Below are 21,846 nucleotides of genomic sequence, written 5' to 3'. Positions count from 1 at the left end.
AGGGGTGAGAACTGGAGGAGGACGAGGAGGTGAAGGAGGAGGAGGAGGAGGAGAAGGAAGAGGTGAAGTAGGACAGGGGAGAAGGAGAGGACGGGGAAGAGGAATGGGAGTCAGGAACACAATAACTGATGAAATCGAAGCGACTGTGATTGACTGTGTCAACCATTGGATGAGCATGAGGGAGGCTTGGCAACGGGTTCAACCAAATCTGAGCCGCTATACTGTTGCAGGTATCATCCGGATGTTTCGAAATGAGAACCGGTAAGTAATTGTAAGTGCTGTAGTCTTACTGGTACAGTAATATGTACTGTACTTTCATAATGAGAAGGATCTATCACTAAAACCATTCAAATGTTTTTACAGAACTGCAAGAAAACCAGTATCTGGTGGAAGAGGTCGACTGTTCACCCCAGAGCAGGAGACCCACATTGTAGATTTGATCATTGCAAATAACTGCATCAGACTCAGAGAACTGCAGGACCACATAATGGCAGATAACACCATATTCCAAAACGTCAACAGAGTGAATCTCTGCACTGTCTCATCTACTGAAACGCAATAGAATTAGGATGAAGCAGCTGTACAGAGTCCCTTTTGAAAGAAACTCAGACCTTGTAAAACAACTGAGATATGAATATGTGCAGGTAAGCTATACTATCCTATCATTGGTACTGGATCTGGAAGTGTATGGTGCTACATCATGTTGACTGATCCCTGTCTTTTCCTACTGTGCTACATTGTTTTGTCTTGTCTCTTTCACAGAGTCATAGAGCTAGAAACAGATGCAGTGCATCATCAGCTAATATATGTGGACGAGGCAGGTTTCAACCTTCCAAAAACAAGGGTCCGCGGCACCGTGCCATCGTCGGACACCGTGCCATCATCAACGTCCCGGGACAACGTGGTGGCAACATAACAATGTGTGTGACTATTAGTCAAAACGGCGTCCTTCACCATCATGCAATCCTAGGCCCATACAACACTGCACACATTATCACATTTCTAGACACCCTCCACAACAGACTAATCCGTAATGACCAGGGGCCAGAGCAGCCCAGGTACGTTATCATCTGGGACAATGTTAGCTTCCACCGGGCTGCTGTGATCCACAATTGGTTCACAGGTCACCCACTTTTCATCGCATTCAATCTCCCCCATACTCTCCGTTCTTGAATCCTATTGAAGAATTATTCTCTGCATGGCGTTGGAAGGTGTATGATCGCCAGCCCCACCAACGCATACCCCTTCTACAGGCAATGGAGGAGGCTTGTAGAGACGTCGATCAGGGGTCATGCCAGGCCTGGATACGGCACTCCAGGCAATACTTTCCACGCTGCCTAACTCAAGATAACATTGCATGTGATGTGGATGAAGTCTTATGGCCAGACCCACAAAGAAGGCGAGAGTAGCCCAAAATAATTATGTTCTATCTTTTTTTAGCATAAATGTTTTTGTTTTCTTCTACTTCGCTTTTGTTGTTTGTGGAGTGTTAGAACATTTTGAGAAAAAAAAAAAATGTACCTGTCATTTGTATTGATAGTGTGTTATGTTCGGAATACACATCCATACTTTACACATTTGGATATCTGTGTGTATTTGTGTTTACGACACGTATGACAAAACTTTATTGCAAACTGCTATGCCCTGCACACAGAAAAAGCAAAAGTGTTTTTAATTTATACTATCAGTGCGTAGTTGGTGTTTCGTGTGCTTATTCAAATTATGATTTGTGTGTACTGTATTGACGCAAAAACTTTTTTTTTTTTAAGTTTGAAAAGTTTTGCAAGAATTATTTGCTTTCGCAAGAGATGTATAATGTTTTGCTGGTTTGGTATAAGGTTTTGTGGTTAGTGTGTAGAGTTTTGCAAAAATAGCCTATAGTTTCAAAGATAGTGCCTGAGCAATCAGAAAAAACTGTAATGACTTCACCATTCTCAAAGGGATATTCAATGTCTGTTTATTTTTTATTTTTTAGCAATCTACCAATAGGTGCCCTTCTTTGTGAGGTATTGGAAAACCTCCCTGGTCTTTGTGGCTGAATCTGTGTTCACTGCTTGACTGAGGGACCTTACAGACAAGTGTATGTGTGGGGTAAAGAGATGAGGTAGTCATTCAAAAAACATGATTGCACACAGAGTGAGTCCATGCAACTTATTATGTGACTTGTTAAGAAAATGTTTACTACGGAACTTATTTAGGCTTGCCATGACAAAGGGCTTGAATACTTTTTGACTTAAGACATTTCATCTTTTCATTTGTAATTAATTTGTAATAACAAAATTCCACTTTGACATTATGTGGAATTGTGTGTAGGCCAGTAACACAAAATCTGAATTTAATGCATTTTACATTTAGGCTGTAATACAAGAAAATGTGGAAAAAGTCAAAGGGTGTGAATACTTTCTGAAGGCACTGTATGTCCATAATATCAATGACCTTCCAATGTGTGATCAGCAGAAAATGACATTAAGATTGTGTATGTTAGCTTTAGCTTCACCAGGAACACTTTTTAAAATGAAACCACACAACAATATATTAAATGTACCTAATTAGTAGGTAGTTTATTCAAAATGGTTTCTAGTACCCATCTCTGATCCCATACACACTACTTTTGTACAACTGATGTACAAGACATTTGCCCTAACTGTTTTGATCCAACAGATAGTTTGTCTGCACCAAAATATTTACACAACAGTCGCACAGACATCACACAATGGTTGTGTAGTAATTTTTGTGCAGACAAATTCTCAGTTGTATCACAAACATATCCCTTGTATCACATCCATTCTGCCAAATGTGTTGTACATCAGTTGTATGACCTGAGTGTGTACGAAGCCAACCTCATTTTCTATATTACAGATGTAGGGTCTTAATTGGAACCAACCTGTTGCAGGAAAACCTCCCTTCAATGCGGTTAAACTTGTAGTGTATTCTGAAGTTTGAAATTTCCACTTTAAAATGTCAAACTTAATTTCCCTTACAAAAAAATATACTGCTCCAAAAAAATCAAGGGAACACTTAAACAACACATCCTAGATCTGAATGAATAAAATAATCTTATTAAATACTTTTTTCTTTACATAGTTGAATGTGCTGACAACAAAATCACACAAAAAATAATCAATGGAAATCCAATTTATCTACCCATGGAGGTCTGGATTTGGAGTCACACTCAAAATTAAAGTGGAAAACCACACTACAGGCTGATCCAACTTTGATGTAATGTCCTTAAAACAAGTCAAAATGAGGCTCAGTAGTGTGTGTGGCCTCCACGTGCCTGTATGACCTCCCTACAACGCCTGGGCATGCTCCTGATGAGGTGGCGGATGGTCTCCTGAGGGATCTCCTCCCAGACCTGGACTAAAGCATCCGCCAACTCTTGGACAGTCTGTGGTGCAACGTGACGTTGGTGGATGGAGCGAGACATGATGTCTCAAATGTGCTCAATTGGATTCAGGTCTGGGGAACGGGCGGGCCAGTCCATAGCATCAATGCCTTCCTCTTGCAGGAACTGCTGACACACTCCAGCCACATGAGGTCTAGCATTGTCTTGCATTAGGAGGAACCCAGGGCCAACCGCACCAGCATATGGTCTCACAAGGAGTCTGAGGATCTCATCTCGGTACCTCATCTCGGTACCTCAGGCTACCTCTGGCGAGCACATGGAGGGCTGTGCGGCCCCCCAAAGAAATGCCACACCATGACTGACCCACCGCCAAACCGGTCATGCAGGAGGATGTTGCAGGCAGCAGAACGTTCTCCACGGCGTCTCCAGACTCTGTCACGTCTGTCACATGTGCTCAGTGTGAACCTGCTTTCATCTGTGAAGAGCACAGGGCGCCAGTGGCGAATTTGCCAATCTTGGTGTTCTCTGGCAAATGCCAAACGTCCTGCACGGTGTTGGGCTGTAAGCACAACCCCCACCTGTGGACGTCGGGCCCTCATACCACCCTCATGGAGTCTGTTTCTGACCGTTTGAGCAGACACATGCACATTTGTGGCCTGCTGGAGGTCATTTTGCAGGGCTCTGGCAGTGCTCCTCCTGCTCCTCCTTGCACAAAGGCGGAGGTAGCAGTCCTGCTGCTGGGTTGTTGCCCTCCTACGGCCTCCTCCACGTCTCCTGATGTACTGGCCTGTCTCCTGGTAGCGCCTCCATGCTCTGGACACTACGCTGACAGACACAGCAAACCTTCTTGCCACAACTCGCATTGATGTGCCATCCTGGATGAGCTGCACTACCTGAGCCACTTGTGTGGGTCGTAGACTCCGTCTCATGCTACCACTAGAGTGAAAGCACCGCCAGCATTCAAAAGTGACCAAAACATCAGCCAGGAAGCATAGGAACTGAGAAGTGGTCTGTGGTCCCCACCTGCAGAACCACTCCTTTATTGGGGGTGTCTTGCTAATTGCCTATAATTTCCACCTGTTGTCTATTCCATTTGCACAACAGCATGTGAAATGTATTGTCAGTCAGTGTTGCTTCCTAAGTGGACAGTTAGATTTCACAGAAGTGTGATTGACTTGGAGTTACATTGTGTTGTTTAATTGATCCCTTTATTTTTTTGAGCAGTGTATATCAACCCCTACAAAAATGTCCATTCATTCACATAATAATTCACATTTCTTATTGGTGCAGGAGTATTTTAAACTGGCTCAAATTAAAATCCTACATATGTAGATACACTACTGACCTTCAGTCTCGTTGAGAGGTGAGGGGGGTGGGAAATTAAGGAAATAGGCTTCGTGCCATCTGTGGTTACCAACTGTTTTGCCTACCAGTGTCACAATGTTTTGCCCATGTACAGCATGTGTCATCGCTTTCTCCAGGATTTACATTTTATGTTTATAGGTAGGCAAAACAAGAATACTATTCCAACTTTCTAAATATCCAAGTTATCATTAGACTCCTCCATTCACAAGGATCAAACCCCTTCATTCTACACAGGCCAGAGACAGTCATACTTTACACAGCCAAGACCGTATCATACTCTACACAGCCCTCAGCAGGTAAGAGAGACATAACAACAATTTATCTGAGATAATGATAACACTGTAACAGTTTATGAGGTTACTAAATGTATGTAACTCATGCAACACTATAGTCAGTTTCCTAGATACAGCTAGATTTGGAATTTGTTTGACCCATTGTAGTATTGCTCTAATATAATTGTTCTGTTGATAAAGTGGAGAAGGAGATTTTGGGGAATTGGAATTTGGAACTTTCAATGTGTTACAGTGTTCTGATCTTGATTTCTTGATTGAAAATACTAATGGTCAAAGTGTGAAAACTTAAACTCATACACTTTACACATATCCTCATACATGACAGCATCCTATCACTTCTCCGCTGTCTCTCCTGACCCTGCTGTCACCATAGACATGACACCTCTCCTGCTCCTACTGTGTGCCGGTAAGGATTCACTCAACCTACTGTAAACTGTAACGGAAAACACATTTATTTGGGAATTTTAGGTATTGCCAACAGTAAAAAAAACTATGAAATGTTTTACTGCAGCATACTGTAAATGATGGTGCATTGTGGGAAAATTGCTGTATTTTGAGTGGTACACTGTTTTTACGGTAACTTACTGGCAGCCAATTTCCTGTAAATTACTGTAAAAAAAAGTACAGTATGTTTCCGTAAATTCCAAAGAAACTTTGTTTTAACAGTACATTACTGAAAAGTTTACTGTACAGTTCAGCCATCCTTTTTGCACCAATCTCTTATAATTCCAGTAAAATAATGTGAAATACATTCCCCTCCTCTCAATGAATTTCATTCATTCTGATTGAATTGAGTGTAGTTTGGTGAAAATCAACGCTTATGTAGAAATTATTAATCTGACTTTATTATTATGTGAATAAATGCAACAGGACCTTTGCGTCTCTGGAGGATCTAGTCAAGGTAGCGAGCCTTGCATCACCACTCAGTATGACCATAATGAACATGTGTCTAACCTGCACAATTATGCAATTATTAATGGTGTTTATTATTAATCTGATTAGGAACAATAAGGGGTTTTGTTCTACTCCTCCAAGCTATCTGATTACGAACAATAAGGGTCTCTCTATCTCTATCTCGGTTACACCCAACACATCTTTTCTATGGAATGCCAGCTTATCTACCATACACACACAAGAGCTTGCTAACACGTTCTCAAAATATAAGCGAAGTCATTGCCCTTTTAACTAAATTCAAGCAGCAATTCACCCCCAACCTAAATGAACATTTCTTTGCTAGTAAAAACAATAGATAGGAACAACACACCCATATTCCAAGATGGTGTAGCAGTCAGATGTCTTTGTCTTTGTCTTGTCTTGTCCCATGTATATATCTTTTATAGCTTTTTCCTCGCATTCTTTTTTATATTTTTCTTAAACCTCAAATTCGAAATACTCTCCTGCAACCTGCCTCACCCAATGTGGTGTGGATCTGTTTTTTTTTCTTAACCTCTACATCACCAGAGGAATAGAGGAGAAGTAGGATAAGGATACGGCTAAAGGCAATAAGAACTGGCCGTCTAGCACGTTCGGAACAGAGAGTAAAAGGAGCAGGTTTCTGGGCACGATAGCATAGATTCAAGGCATAGTGTACAGCCAAAGGTATGGTAGGAAGAGAGTACATTGGCGGTGAACCTAGGCATTGAGTAATGATAAGAGATATAGCCTCTAGAGACGTTTAAACCAGGTGATGTCATCGCATATGTGGGAGGTGGAACAACATGGTTGGTTAAGGCATATTGAGCAGGGCTAGAGGCTCTACAGTGAAATAAGACAGTAATCACTAGCCAGGATAGTAATGAACAAGGCATATTGATATTAGGGAGAGGCATGCGTAGCCAAGTGATCGTATTGGTCCAGTGAATGGTTGGGCTGGCTGGGGACACGGTGATTCAGACAGTTAGCAGGCCGGGGCTAGCAGGCTAGCAGTTAGCAGGCCGGGGCTAGCAAGCTAGCAGAAGGGCCTTAGAGGGACGTCGCGATGGGGGAAAGTCTGTTTCTGCCTCATCGTGCGGTGACGTAGATAGACCAGTCGTGGATTAGTGGTCCATGAAACTGGCCGATGGATCAGCTAACAGTCCAATATGCTCTAGATAGCTAGCAGGCCGCGGTTAGCAAAATGGGCCTTCAGGGGGCATCACGCCTGAGGGGCCTGTTGGAATCCTCGGGCAGATTATGTCGGTATTCCAGTCGTGAAGGATCGGCGGGGTTCCATGTCCCGTACCGGCAGAAGAAGGCGTCCGGATTTTGTAGCCCAGGAGTGTGCTTCAGGAGTAGCCCAGGAGCTCTAGCCGGGAGATGGGCCTAGCATGGGCTAGCTCCAGGCTAATTGGTGCTTGCTCCGGGACGGAAACGTTAGCCAGGAGTGGTCAACCTGGGTTGCAGTTAGCTAGCTGTGATAATCCAGATGAAAAGGTTCAAAGTTTGCGGTAGGTATCCGGGGATATGGAGAGAAAAATAGGTACGGTATGCTCTGGTTTGAAATGCGTTATACGAACTGGCGAGAGCTTTCCGAGGTAAAGGTTAGCTGATGACCACTAGCAGTGGTTAGCTGACTGATGGCTGATAGCTGGTAGCTAGTTAGCTAGCTAGCTTCAGTTGAGGTATTCCAGTTCTCAGGAAAATAGAAATACTTAACAGTGCGATTTTCCAAGGCAGGATACTCTGAGCGCAGCCCATCCAGAAATCTGTCAGTGGCTTCTGATTAAATAAAATTTTCACAGAACCCCTTGTTGCAATTTCGATGAGTCTCTCTTGTTCAGATATCGGTAAGTGGACTGGAGGAAAGGCATGAAAGGGATAACGAATCCAGTTGTTTGTGTCATACGTTTCGGGAAAGTACCTGTGTAATTGTGCACCCAACTCACTCAGGTGCTTCGCTATATCACATTTGACATTGTCCGTAAGCTTGAGTTAATTTGCACACAAAAAATCATACAATGATGGAAAGACCTGTGTGTTGTCCTTGTTAATTCAGACAGAGAAGAGCTCCAACTTCTTAATCATAGCCTCAATTTTGTCCCACACATTGAATATAGTTGCGAAGAGTCCCTGTAATCCTAGATTCAGATCATTCAGGTGAGAAAAAGCATCACCCAGATAGGCCAGTCATGTAAGAAACTCATCAATCTTTACAATCTAACCAGACACCTAGGTATTTGTAGTTGTCCACATATTCTAAGTCAGAACTGTCCAGAGTAGTGATGCTGGGTGGGCGGGCAGGTGTGGGCAGCGATCGGTTGAAGAGCATGCATTTAGTTTTACTAGCATTTAAGAGCAGTTGGAGGCCACGGAATGAGAGTTGTATGGCATTGAAGCTCGTCTGGAGGTTAGTTAACACAGTGTCCAAAGAAGGGCCAGAAGTATACAGAATGGTGTCGTCTGCGTAGAGGTGGATCAGAGACTCACCAGCAGCAAGAGCGACATCATTGATGTATACAGAGAAGAGAGTCGGCCTGAGAATTGAACCCTGTGGTACCCCCATAGAGACTTCCCGAGGTCCGGACAACAGGCCCTCCGATTTGACACACTGAACTCTGTCAGAGGAGTAGTTGGTGAACCATGCGAGGCTGTCATTTGTGAAACCAAGGCTGTTTAGTCTGCCGATAAGAATGTGGTGATTGACAGAATCGAAAGCCTTGGCCAGGTCGATGAATACAGCTGCACAGTATTGTCTGCATCGATGGCAGTTATGATATCGTTTAGGACCTTGAGTGTGGCTGGGGTGCACCCATGACCAGCTCTGAACCCCCCCCCAAAAAAATAAAAAAATAAAAAAATTGTCACATACAAATGGTTAGCAGATGTTAATGCGAGTGTATTGAAATGCTTGTGCTTTTAGTTCCGACAGTGCAGTAATATCTAACAAGTAATATAACCTAACAATTTCACAACAACTACCTTATACACAGAAGTGTAAAGGAATGAATACGAATATGTACATAAAAATATATGAATGAGTGATGCCCGAATGGCATAGGCAAGATGCAGTAGATGGTATAGAGTACAGTATATTCATATGAGATGAGTAATGTAGGGTATGAAAACATATAAAATGGCATTGTTTAAAGTGGCTAGTGATACATTTAATTACATCAAGATGGTAAGATGCAGTCGATGGTACTGCGTACAGTATATACATATGATGAGTAATGTAGGGTATGTCAACATTATATAACGTGGCTAGTGATACATTGATTACATATATTTTTCCATTATTAAAGTGGCTAGAGTTGAGTCAGTATGTTGGCAGCAGCCACTCAGTGTTAGTGATGGCTGTTTAACAGTCTGATGGCCTTGAGATAGAAGCTGTTTTTCAGTCTCTCGGTCCCCGCTTTGATGCACTTGTACTGACCTCGCCTTCTGGATGATAGCGGGGTGAACAGGCAGTGGCTCGGGTGGTTGTTGTCCTTGATGATCTTTTTGGCCTTCCTGTGACATCAGGTAGTGTAGATGTCCTGGAGGGCAGGTAGTTTGCACCGGGTGATGCATTGAACAGACCTCCCTACCCTCTGGAGAGCCTTACGGTTGTGGGCGGAGCAGTTGCCGTACCAGGCGGTGATACAGCCCAACAGGATGCTCTCGATTGTGCATCTGTAAAAGTTTGTGAGTGTTTTTGGTGACGAGCCGAATTTCTTCAGCCTCCTGAGGTTGAAGAGGCGATGCTGCGCCTTCTTCACCACGCTGTCTGTGTGGGTGGAACATTTCAGTTTGTCCGTGATGTGTACGCCGAGGAACTTAAAACTTTCCACCCTCTCCATTACTGTCCCGTCAATGTAGATACAGTGGGGGAAAAAAGTATTTGATCCCCTGCTGATTTTGTACATTTGCCACTGATAAAAAAGGATCAGTCTATAATTTTAATGGTAGGTTTATTTGAACAGTGAAAGACAGAATAACAACAAAAATATCCAGAAAAACGCATGTCAAAAATGTTATAAATTGATTTGCATTTTAATGAGGGAAATAAGTATTTGTAGTTTTGTTCAAAAAAGCTCATCATTTATATCCAAAAAGCTCCGAGTTGTTAGCACATGATCTAAGCCAGCCGGACTTCTCGTCATGAACGAGGGGAAAAAATATATTTACGTTCGTTCAAACATGTCAAACGTATAGCATAAATCATTAGTGCCTTTTTTAACCAGAACATGAATAATATTCAAGGTGGACGAATGCATTCTCTTTTATAACGTATTGGAACGAGGGTACCCAACATGAACTCGTGCGCCAGAGTCTAATCGGCCATCACCGTTCCATGGCTCTTGTTCGGTCAGATCTCACAGTAAAAGACTCAAAACACTTTGTAAAGGCTGGTGACATCTAGTGGAAGCAATAGGAAGTGCCAAAACATTAATCAACCCCTGTGTGTTTCAATGGCATAGGCTTAAAGGTAATTCAACACATCAGGTATCCACTTCCTGTCAGAAAATGTCTCAGGGTTTTGCCTGCCAAATGAGTTCTGTTATACTCACAGACACCATTCAAACAGTTTTAGAAACTTTAGAGTGTTTTCTATCCATATATAATAAGTATATGCATATTCTAGTTACTGGGTAGGATTAGTAACCAGATTAAATCGGGTACGTTTTTTTATCCAGCCGTGAAAATACTGCCCCCTAGCCCCAACAGGTTAAGACACTGATGACCTTTGCAACCACGTACCTATGTGAGAGTGGATTCTCAGGCCCTCACCAGCATGAAAACTAAATACAGGCCCATACTGTGTGTGGAAAATGATTTAAGACTGAGACTCTCCAATGCAACCCAACATTGCAGAGTTATGTGCATCCTTTCAAGCACACCCTTCTCATTAACCTGTTGTGAGTTATTCATGATTTTCGATGAACAAATAAGGTTTTATATGTAATATGGTGAAATAAAGAGAAAAATTATTGATTATTATTATTGGTGCCCTGGTCCTATAAGAGCTCTTTGTCACTTCCCATGAGCCGGGTTGTGACAAGAACTCACACTCATTCTTATGTTTAATAATTGTATCGTAAAGTGTGTGTGTGGCAGGCTTACAATGATGGCAAAAACAAAATTTGAGAGTGCGCTGACTCTGGTGCTAGAGGGGGTATGCAGCTGGAGGTTGAATATTTGAAGAGGTACGGAACTATAAAAAGTTTGTGAACCACTGTACTTTGTGATATTTTCAAAAAAAGCCACATTAGAAAAGATTACCTACACATACTGACGAGCTTATGTTATAGACAGAAGCGGTCTACTTGGCAGACCAGTCCAAACTCATCTCTCGGCATGTCCAGCACACCCATTGTCTCAGCCAATCATGGCTAGAGGTAAGGTTCCTGTCGTTTTCCATGGCTAAACCAACTAGGCTCGTAATTGAATAACAATCTTATTTATTTACAGATGGCATACTGTTGTCGTCACGTTGGATTGATTAATGTGACGACTGCTGTTCATCGAATGATTAACTGTTTATAGTTACGTGATTAAATGAATCAGGTAATTATTAAATCAGTAACCTGGGGCACCATGGGAATTTTTGATTTTATTGAGTTTCTATTTTCCAAATGAACTCAAAGAATATCAGAATATCAATTTTACAACAGTCACTAATTAATTAATTTCATTTACTGTCTCATCCTGAACATCACATAATTCAGGAATCTACACAAACCCAAGTCCCGCTAAACAAGTCCGTACCACACCAATTGAGTTGATTATTTATTTAATAACAAGCTAAAATTATAATATAAGATACACATACACACTGTCTGGGCTATTGATTAAAGAGAGAGAAAGAGAGAGTGCACTAGAGAAAAGCACACTTGGGTACATTTGTAAACTATGCTTAGTTTAACCCTAACCTTGCCCCAAACTGCCGCTCTTATGGGTCAGAATATAATTATGTAATTACATGTCGAAGGTCTCCGATGGGGTATCTCCTCATGGACCGAGTTCCTCCTTCTCCTCTGATGGCGACACTTCTGTAGTTACCGGGTGTAACTCTCTGATTGTGCACACGATGTCAGTGTCCTTTCTCTTAGTGGTCTGTTTCCTCGCCCTTGTTCTGAAATTGGGTCTTCTGAGTACGGTCAGCCGTGTAGCTCAGGGCTCCAGTGTAGGAATAAAAGCAGTGTAGACACACGATTCCTTGGAGAGGAACCCTCTTAGACATGGCTACTCATCCATAGCATACATTAAGACGTTCCTTTGTCTTCTTCAAACTCATGTTGCGTTTTAGGGTTACAACTAATCGGACCTTGGCTGCAGCTCGTGGTCACCTAGTCTGATATGTTAATTATTAACTCACATGTTTTATACCCTCGGGTCAGAAATGGGCCTTTCCGCCTTTAGGGCAAGTTCTCTGGGCGTAACTAGTTACGAGGCAAGGTCTGGATTTTACTCAGATCCAATTTAGACAACTAACTTTACATTTCATCTTTACAAAAACATTCCCTTTGATCTGGATATTTTCCACACAACGTACAGTATGCAGACAGCAGGTGCATATTGTGAAAACTCTTCAAGTTACGTTTTCATTATAATGTTGACATTTAAGTTTTAATAACATAACAAAAACGACATTCATTTTCATATCCCATCTATCATCATTACTACAATTTTGGCTGACGGAACATATTGTCCCAAAGTTCATTTATTGCATGTTACTGTTCTGAGGAAGGTTCTCCATAGGCCCATCATACATTCCATTCCTCCACAGTGAGAGGAAAAAGGGATTTTGTCTGCTGCCTTATGATTTACAATGGGCGTGAGGTGTCATAAAAAAAAACACCTCCATACCTATCAATCTCTCCCCATCTGGCAGATGTGAGAGATGTCTCTTGTAGAAGTGTGGTCCACGGTAACCTGACCCGAACAGGCCAGTCATGACACTGTGTTATTAAGGCACATAAAAGTTCACATGTCCAGAAGGCATTTCTTTCCATAAATGCATTTTGATGAACCTCTCTTGGGTAGGGGGCAGTATTTTCAGGGCTGGATGAAAATGTATCCAAATTAAACGGCCTACTACTCAGGCCCAGGAACTAGAATATGCATATTATTAGTAGATTCAGATAGAAACCCCTCTGAAGTTTCTAAAACTGTTTGAATGATGTCTGTGAGTATAACAGAACTCATATGGCAGGCAAAAACCTGAGAAAAATCCAACCAGGAAATGGGAAATCTGGTTCTTGTAGTCTTTTCAAGTCATTGACTAACTAACACACAGTGACTTAGGAAGGGCAAAATGAACCCTAAGGCTTCCACTAGATGTCAACAGTCTTTAGAACCTAGTTTCAAGCTTTTGCAGTGAACAGAGAGCGAACAAGAAGGCCGGGAAGTTGGTGACTAAGAAAATGACATGAGTTTTGTGGCGCGCATTCACGTGATGAGGTATCTGTGTTCCAAAACGTTTTTCAAGACATTGTAATCGTCCGGTTGGAATATTATTTAAGTTTTATGTTAAAATGGCCCTAAAGATTGATGCTATACAATGTTTGACATGTTTCAACGAACGTAAATATTACATTTTTTTTACTTTTCAAATTTTGGGCTCGCTTCCTACATTTGGAGTAGCTTACTGAACGTGCAAACAACAAGGAGGTATTTGGACATAAATTATGGACTTTATCGAACAAAACAACATTTATTGTGGACCTGGGATTCCTGGAAGTGCCTTCTGATGAAGATCATCAAAGGTAAGTGAATATTTATAATGCTATTTAGGATTTTAGATGACTCCAAAATGGCGGGTATCTGTATTGCCTGGTGTATGTTTCTGAGTGCCGTACTCAGATTATTACAAAGTGTGCTTTCCCCGTGAAGCTTTTTTGAAATCTGTCACAGCGGTTGCATAAAGAAGATGGTTATCTATAATTCTTTGAATAACAGTTTAATATTTTATCAACATTTATGATGAGCATTTTTGTAAATTGTTGTGCTGATTCACCGGCAGTATTGAAGGCAAAATATTTTCTGAACATCACGCGCCAATCTCAAATGCTGTTTTTGGATATAAATATGAACTTTATCGAACAAAACATACATGTATTGTCTAACATTGAGTCCTAGGAGTGTCATCTGATGAAGATCGTCAAAGGTTAGTGCTTAATTTTTGCTGAATGTCTGGTATTTGTGACCCCTCTCCTGCTTGGAAAATGGCGGTGTGGTTTTTCTTGTGTTGTACCTGTCCTAACATAATCTAACTTTATGCTTTCGCTGTAAAAGCCTTTTTGAAATCAGACAATGTGGTTACATTAAGGAGAAGTGTACCTTTAACCTCTCTAGGCTAGGCGGGACGAATTCGTCCCACCTACGTAACAGCCACGGCTATCCTGTGGCGCGATTTTCAAAACCTTAAAAATCCTATTACTTCAATTTCTCAAACATATGACTATTTTACAGCCATTTAACCTCTTGGGGCTAGGTGGGACGCTAGCGTGCCACCCGTGGTGCACTCCATCAACAGCAGGTGCATTTCAAGAGCGGCAAATTTGAATCCAAATAAATGTCAAAATTCAAATTTTTCAAATATACAACTATTTTACACCATTTGAAAGATAAACATCTCCTTAATCTAACCACGTTTTACGATTTCAAAAAGGTTTTACGGCGAAAGCATAAATTTAGAGTATGTTAGGACAGTACATTTACAAGAGTTGTGTGTAATGTTTTGTCAAGTCAAAGACAGGGTCACCAAAACCATAAAACCAGCTAAAATGATGCACTAACCTTTTACAATCTCCATCAGATGACACTCCTAGGACATTATGTTAGACAATGCATGCATTTTTAGTTCTATCAAGTTCATATTTATATCCAAAAACAGCGTTTTACTATGGCATTGATGTTGAGGAAATCGTTTCCCTCCAATAACCGGCAGTCAAGTCAGCATCACAAATTAAATAATTAAAATTAGAAAACATTGGTAAAATATTATATTGTCATTTAAAGAATTATAGATTTACATCTCTTGAACGCAATCAACTTGCCAGATTTAAAAATAACCTTACTGGGAAATCACACTTTGCAATAATCTGAGCACTGCGCCCAGAAAAATACGCGTTGCGATGCAGACTAGACGTCATGTTGGGGAGATCTAAAATTGAAAATACTATGTAAATAATCCATTACCTTTGATTCTCTTCATCAGATGTCATTTCCAGGTATCACAGGTCCATAACGAATGTAGTTTTGTTCAAAAAAGCTCATCATTTATGTCCAAAAATCTCCGTCTCGTTAGCACATGATGTAAGCCAGCCGGACTTCTCGTCATGAACGAGGGGGAAAAAATATATTTCCGTTCGTTCAAACATGTCAAACGTTGTATAGCATAAATCATTAGGGCCTTTTTTAACCAGAACATGAATAATATTCAAGGTGGACGAATGCATACTCTTTTATAACGTATTGGAACGAGGGTACCCAAGATGAACTCGCGCGCAAGGTGTCTAATGGGCCATCATCGTTCCATGGCTCTTGTTCGGTCAGATCTCCCTCCAGAAGACTCAAAACACTTTGTAAAGGCTGGTGACATCTAGTGGAAGCTATAGGAAGTGCCAAAATATTCCTAAACCCCTGTGTTTTTCAATGGGATAGGTTTAAAGTCAATACAACACATCAGGTATCCACTTCCTGTCAGAAAATGTCTCAGGGTTTTGCCTGCCAAATGAGTTCTGTTATACTCACAGACACCATTCAAACAGTTTTGGAAACTTTAGAGTGTTTTCTATCCATATATAATAAGTATATGCATATTCTAGTTACTGGGTAGGATTAGTAACCAGATTAAATCGGGTAAATTTTTTTTTATCCAGACGTGCAAATGCTGCCCCCTAGACCCAACAGGTTAAAATCAATTTTTACGACATTTTTCTCGTAGAAAAGCGATAATATTCCGACAGGGAATCTCCTTTTCGGCAAACAGAGGAAAAAATCCCAAAGGCGGGGCGGTCGGGGTCACGCGCATAAGCTAGTGTCTCTTGATCGGCCACTTGAGAAAGGCCACTTGACGACATTCTGTTTTTTCCCGGGCTCTGAGCGCTTATGGACGACGTGGGAAGTGTCACGTTAGAGCAGAGATCCTTAGTAAATGATAGAGATGGAAAAGAAGTTCAACAAATGGTCAGACAGGCCACTTCCTGTAAAGGAATCTCTCAGGTTTTGACCTGCCATTTGAGTTCTGTTATACTCACAGACACCATTCAAACAGTTTTAGAAAATTTAGGGTGTTTTCTATCCATATGTAATAAGTATATGCATATTCTAGTTACTGAGTAGGAGTGGTAACCAGATTAAATCGGGTATGTTTTTTATCCAGCCGTGTCAATGCTGCCCCCTAGCCCTAACAGGTTAAAATGGTGTAAAATAGTCATATGTTTGAGAACTTTGAATTATTTTTCACTGGCTGTTGAATAGTGTGAACCGTGGGTGGGACACGAACGTCCCACCTGCCCAAGAGAGGTTAAGAAAAAAAGCTTATGTTCTAATGCCTCTCCTGTGAAGTAGAACTAGAAGGTCAATAAAGATACAAGGTAAACTCAGTCCATGTAGCTATTTTGTTAGCTATTTATCAGTCATATTGCTTGGGAATAGAAGCTGTTCAAGAGCCTGTTGGTGTCAGACTTGATGCACCGGTACCTCTTGCATGTGGCAGCAGAAAAAACGGTCCATGGCTTGGGGGGGGGGTTGGCATTTGTAAAAATGTTCCGGCCCTTCCTTTCACACCGCTTGATATAGAGGTCCTTGTACGGCAGGGAGTTCGGCCCAAGTGATGTAATGGGTTGTCCACACAAACGTCTATAGCGCTAGGCATTCGAGGGAGATGCTATCGCCATACCAAGCAGTGATGCAGACAGTCAATATACTCTCAATGGTACAGCTGCATAACCTTTTCAGAATTTGAGGGACCATGCCAAACTTTTTCAACCTCATGAGGGGGAAGATGCACTGTCGTGCCTTCTTCACAACTCTGCATGTGGACCATTTTAAGTCTTTAGTGATTTGGATATCGAGGAACTTGAAGCTGTCTACGTAATCCACTGCCGCCATGTCAATGTCTGTGTGCTAGACCCCGTTTCATGTAGCCCACAATCAGCTCCTTGGTCTTGCTGACGTTGAGGGAGAGGTTGTTGCTCCGGCACCACACTGCCAGGTCACTGACCTACTCCCTGTAGGCTGACTCATCTTCGGCGGTTATCAGGCCTACCACTGTTGTGTTGTCAGCGAACTTGATAATGGTGTTGGGAGTCATGCATGGCCACACAGTCGTGGGTGAACAGGGAGTACAGGAGGGGACTAAGCACACACCCCTGTGGGGCCCCTGTATTAAGGGTCAGCGTGATGGAGGTGATGTTCCTACCCTCATCACCTGGGGTTGGCCCGTCAGGAAGTCCAGGATCCAGTTGAGTACATTACCCATCTTGGCAACCTGGCCCTAATTTTAAAGTTTCTGGAAGCACCATCCAAGTGGGAGGATAAGCACACTAGTACATTACAGAGTACATGTAATAGCTGCATAAGTACAATGTAATTACTAGATGTACACAGGATTTAGCTAGTTAAAATGTGTTTATTGAGGGGTACTTACTTGTGTGTACTTATACTGTACATTACACATCCTGTCAACCTGGCTCTCATTTTAAAGCTTCTGGAAGTTTCACTTTATTTCTGTACCTTATTGTTAAATGACCCAGATGTTACACGCAACAACACTGAGTGGAGATATAGTTTGAACAGTGCACATTCAATGTTAAGTAATTAGAGCCTATTGAGCATAGGCTATAATCTCTCAGACACCCAGCACATCCACGAGGGATAAAAATCTTTGTGACAGTTGTTACTGTATGAATCTGAGAAGAAGCAAAACACTAAGCTGGTTAATTTAGTGAAAACCTGGCCATTTGTAACAATCATGGTAACAAGCATTCATTGTTACACCTCTGTAATTACATACTGCAATTACGACCAGTTACATGCTGTTATTACACTTTAACTATGAACTGTTACAGTTAACTACAATAGTTGTTACTGTAAATGCACGTTATTACACTGTAATATGGAACCCTTAAAATGAAGTGTTACCTAAACTTCTTAGAATTGATGTTTCTTTTGTTGGTCATGCTAACATTGAACTTAATCAAATTGTTTCTGTCCTCAGGTGTTTTCCGCACAGCTGCGCTCAGCCACCTCAGACAGTTCCATATCACTCATGAAGATTTATTTTGGACAGCGGCACGGAACTATTGCCGAAACCACTATACTGATCTTATCACTGTATACAATCAGGAGGAAGCTGAGCAGCTGATAGAGTTAATGAGATCTAACGGCAGCACTATGGCCTGGATAGGTCTCAATCGCAAAGAGCACAGACAGAATTTGTCCAATGAAAACCTTTTTGATGAAGCTCCATTGTCACCACCTACAGGCGAATACACAAAGCCAAACTGTGCTCCTTTCTTGACCCGCCTGCTGAATGATGACTGGGAGTGGTCTGATGGGGGGAGATCTGCCTATAGAAACTGGTCAATGGACCCAAGAGATGACCAACCCTATGTAAAATTAATTACACCTGGAAGTCTGATAGCTCTTGGGAGTGAAAACCAAGGAGATTCATTATGCAATGACGGTGAGTGAAAGTCCAAATAGAAAAGTCCAACATGATAACTTTACGCTATTGATAGTAAGGGTAAAATTACTATCCAAATAATTTTTTATTATTTCTGCCAATATTTCAACATTGTTTGGAAAAGATAGAGTTAGAGTAAGATGGTTCAATATGCATATTTGACATGTATCAGTGCAAGGTTATAAAACTGTTAAAAATGTAAAAATGAAACCTTTATTTTTCCCTTATAAATTGAACTCCTTCAGACTTGGATGAAGATCGTCGAGGAAAGAAAGACCTGGGAACAAGCTCTGAACCACTGCAATAATAAGTACCGTGGACTGCTGCGTATTGAATCTGAAAAGGACCAGAGGGTCGTGGAGCAGAACCTGAGGTGTGCTGGTGTCCCTGGTCCCGTGTGGGTGGGTCTGAGACAGAGTAGTGTCTTTGGGTTTTGGGTCTGGACCAATGGGCTGCCACTGACAGGGTACTGGAATAACTGGGAGGGGGACAGACAGCCTGAACAGCCTCTGGCCCACCACTGTGGTGCAATGGCAACTGTGGCAGGATACAAGTGGAGTGATAAGGACTGTCTGTCCATGTTCTATTTTATCTGTGAAAAGTGATACATTTCCTTACTGTCTATCACTACCATTCTACATGTTTTGATTGACATGTTGAATTTAGGTAAGTGATCATTGAAATAATTTCTCCAATGTTGTTTTACAGCATGCAATGTAATGTACACCTGGTCATTATCAATATAATATATTATCAATATACAGTATATGAGCAATATTTGAGTACAATTGCATGATATTTCTGATATTTTAAATGTTTAGAACAAAATATATAGATTATATGATGGTGATTAAATGATGATAGTCCTCAGTCATTATATGTACAGTTGAAGTCAGAAGTTTACAAACACCTTAGTCAAATACATTTAAACTCAGTTTTTCACAATTCCTGACATTTAATCCTAGTAAAAATTCCCTGTATTTGGTCAGTTAGGATCACCACTTTGTTGTGGTCAGAATAATAGTAGAGAGAATGATTTATTTCAGCTTTTATTTCTTTCATCACATTCCCAGTGGGTCAGAAGTTTACATACACTCAATTAGTATTTGGAAGCATTGCCTTTAAATTGTTTAACTTGGGTCAAATGTTTCGGGTAGCCTTCCACAAGCTTCCCACAATAAGTTGGGTGAATTTTGGCGCATTCCTCCTGACAGAGCTGGTGTAACTGAGTCAGGTTTGTAGGCCTCCTTGCTCGCGCACACTTTTTCAGTTCTGCCCACACATTTTCTATAGGGTTGAGGTCAGGGATTTGTGATGGCCACTCCAATACCTTGGAGTCCATTTGGAAGACCCATTTGCGACCAAGCTTTAACTTCCTGACTGATGTCTTGAGATGTTGCTTCAATATATCCACATAATTTTCCCTCCTCATGATGTCATCTATTTTGTGAAGCGCACCAGTCCCTCCTGGAGCAAAGCACCCCCACAACATGGTGCTTGCCACTCCTGTGCTTCATGGTTGGGATGGAGTTCTTCGGCTTGCAAGCCTCCCCCGTTTTCCTCCAAACATAACAATGGTCATTATGGCCAAACGGTTCTATTTTTTATTTCATCAGACCAGAGGACATTTCTCCAAAAAGTTTGATCTTTGTCCCCATGTGCAGTTGCAAACCGTAGTCTGGCTTTTTTATGGCAGTTTTGGAGCAGTGGCTTCTTCCTTGCTGAACAGCCTTTCAGGTTATGTCCATATAGGACTCATTTTACTGTGGATATAGATACTTTTGTACCTGTTTCCTCCAGCATCTTCACAAGGTCCTTTACTGTTGTTCTGGGATTGATTTGCACTTTTCGCACTAAAGTACGTTCATCTCTAGGAGACAGAATGCGTCTCCTACCTGAGCGGTATGGCGGCTGCGTGGTCCCATGGTGCTTATACTTGCGTACCATTGTTTGTACAGATAAACGTGGTACCTTCAGGAGTTTGGAAATTGCACCCAAGGATGAACCAGACTTTTGGAGGTCTGCAATTTTTTTCTGAGGTCTTGGCTGATTTCTTTTGATTTTCCCATGATGTCAAGCAAAGAGGCACTGAGTTTGAGGGTAGGCCTTGAAAGACATCCACAGGTACACCACCTATTGACTCAAATGATGTCAATTAGCCTATCAGAAGTTTCTTAAGCCATGACATAATTTTCTGGAGTTTTCCATTCTGTTTAAAGGCACAGTCAACTTAGTGTATGTAAACTTCTGACCAACTGGAATTTGTGATACAGTGAATTATAAGTGAAATAATCTGTCAGTAAACAATTGTTGGAAAAATTACTTGTGTAATGCACAAAGTAGATGTCCTAACCGACTTGCCAAAACTATAGTTTGTTAACAAGAAATTTGTGGAGTGGTTGAAAAACGAGTTTTAATGACTCCAACCTAAGTGTATGTAAACTTCCAACTCAACTGTATGCCATTTAGCTGACAGTTTTATCTTAAAGACCCAGTGCAGTCAAAATGCAGTTTTACTAGGTTTTGTATGTCACGTCTACACCTGCTCCCTCTTTCCAGTACGCGACGTCACCGGTCTACTAACCACCGGCCCTTGCAACAATTATTATGCACACCTGCTCCAAATCATTACGCACACCTGGTCATCATTAGCTCCTTGATTATTTCCCCTTTGTTTAGCCCTCAATAGGTAGTGTTTAGGTAGTATTGTTTTCTCTCATGTTCTGTATGCGGCTCATGTTTTGTTCATCTGCAGCGATTCATTATTTAACTTTATTCTGCATCTGACTCCCAGCGTATTACGTTATATTGTATCATATTGTACAACAGTTGATGAAACTAACAATGTAAAACTGTGAACACATTTTATCAGTGTTAATTCCTGATTGTTGCCGGTTGAAAATACAATCTACACAGGACCTTCCAATCAGCAGGTCTGCATGTGCGAGAGTTTTGGCTCTCCATCATGATATCGCTATGCGGTAAATTGGTTAGATTTGGTTATGTCATTTTAGGCGAAAATGTAAAAAAAAGGGTCCGATCCTTAAGAGGTTTTTAACCTGTTGGGGATAGGGGGCAGTATTTGCACGGCCGGATAAAAAACGTACCCGATTTAATCTGGTTACTACTCCTGCCCAGTAACTAGAATATGCATATAGTTTGATTTAGATAGAAAACACCCTAAAGTTTCTAAAACTGTTTGAATGGGGTCTGTGAGTATAACAGAACTCATTTGGCAGGCCAAAACC

General features: G+C 41.4%; 1 protein-coding gene across 1 annotated transcript; it reads left to right on the top strand.

The window, feature by feature from the left end:
• Nucleotides 1-5,332: 5,332 nt before the first annotated feature.
• LOC123728097 (L-selectin-like) lies at nucleotides 5,333-19,545 on the top strand. The gene is made up of 3 exons (XM_045698681.1): nucleotides 5,333-5,410; nucleotides 18,131-18,598; nucleotides 18,844-19,545. The coding sequence occupies exons 1-3, from the start codon at nucleotides 5,380-5,382 to the stop codon at nucleotides 18,903-18,905; spliced, it is 561 nt and encodes a 186-aa protein (XP_045554637.1). The 5' UTR covers nucleotides 5,333-5,379; the 3' UTR covers nucleotides 18,906-19,545.
• The last annotated feature ends 2,301 nt before the right edge of the window (nucleotides 19,546-21,846 follow it).

The sequence above is a fragment of the Salmo salar genome, chromosome ssa17 (assembly GCF_905237065.1).
Source record: "Salmo salar chromosome ssa17, Ssal_v3.1, whole genome shotgun sequence".
NCBI lineage: Eukaryota > Metazoa > Chordata > Actinopteri > Salmoniformes > Salmonidae > Salmo > Salmo salar.
This window is presented reverse-complemented; position numbering and strand designations above follow the sequence as displayed.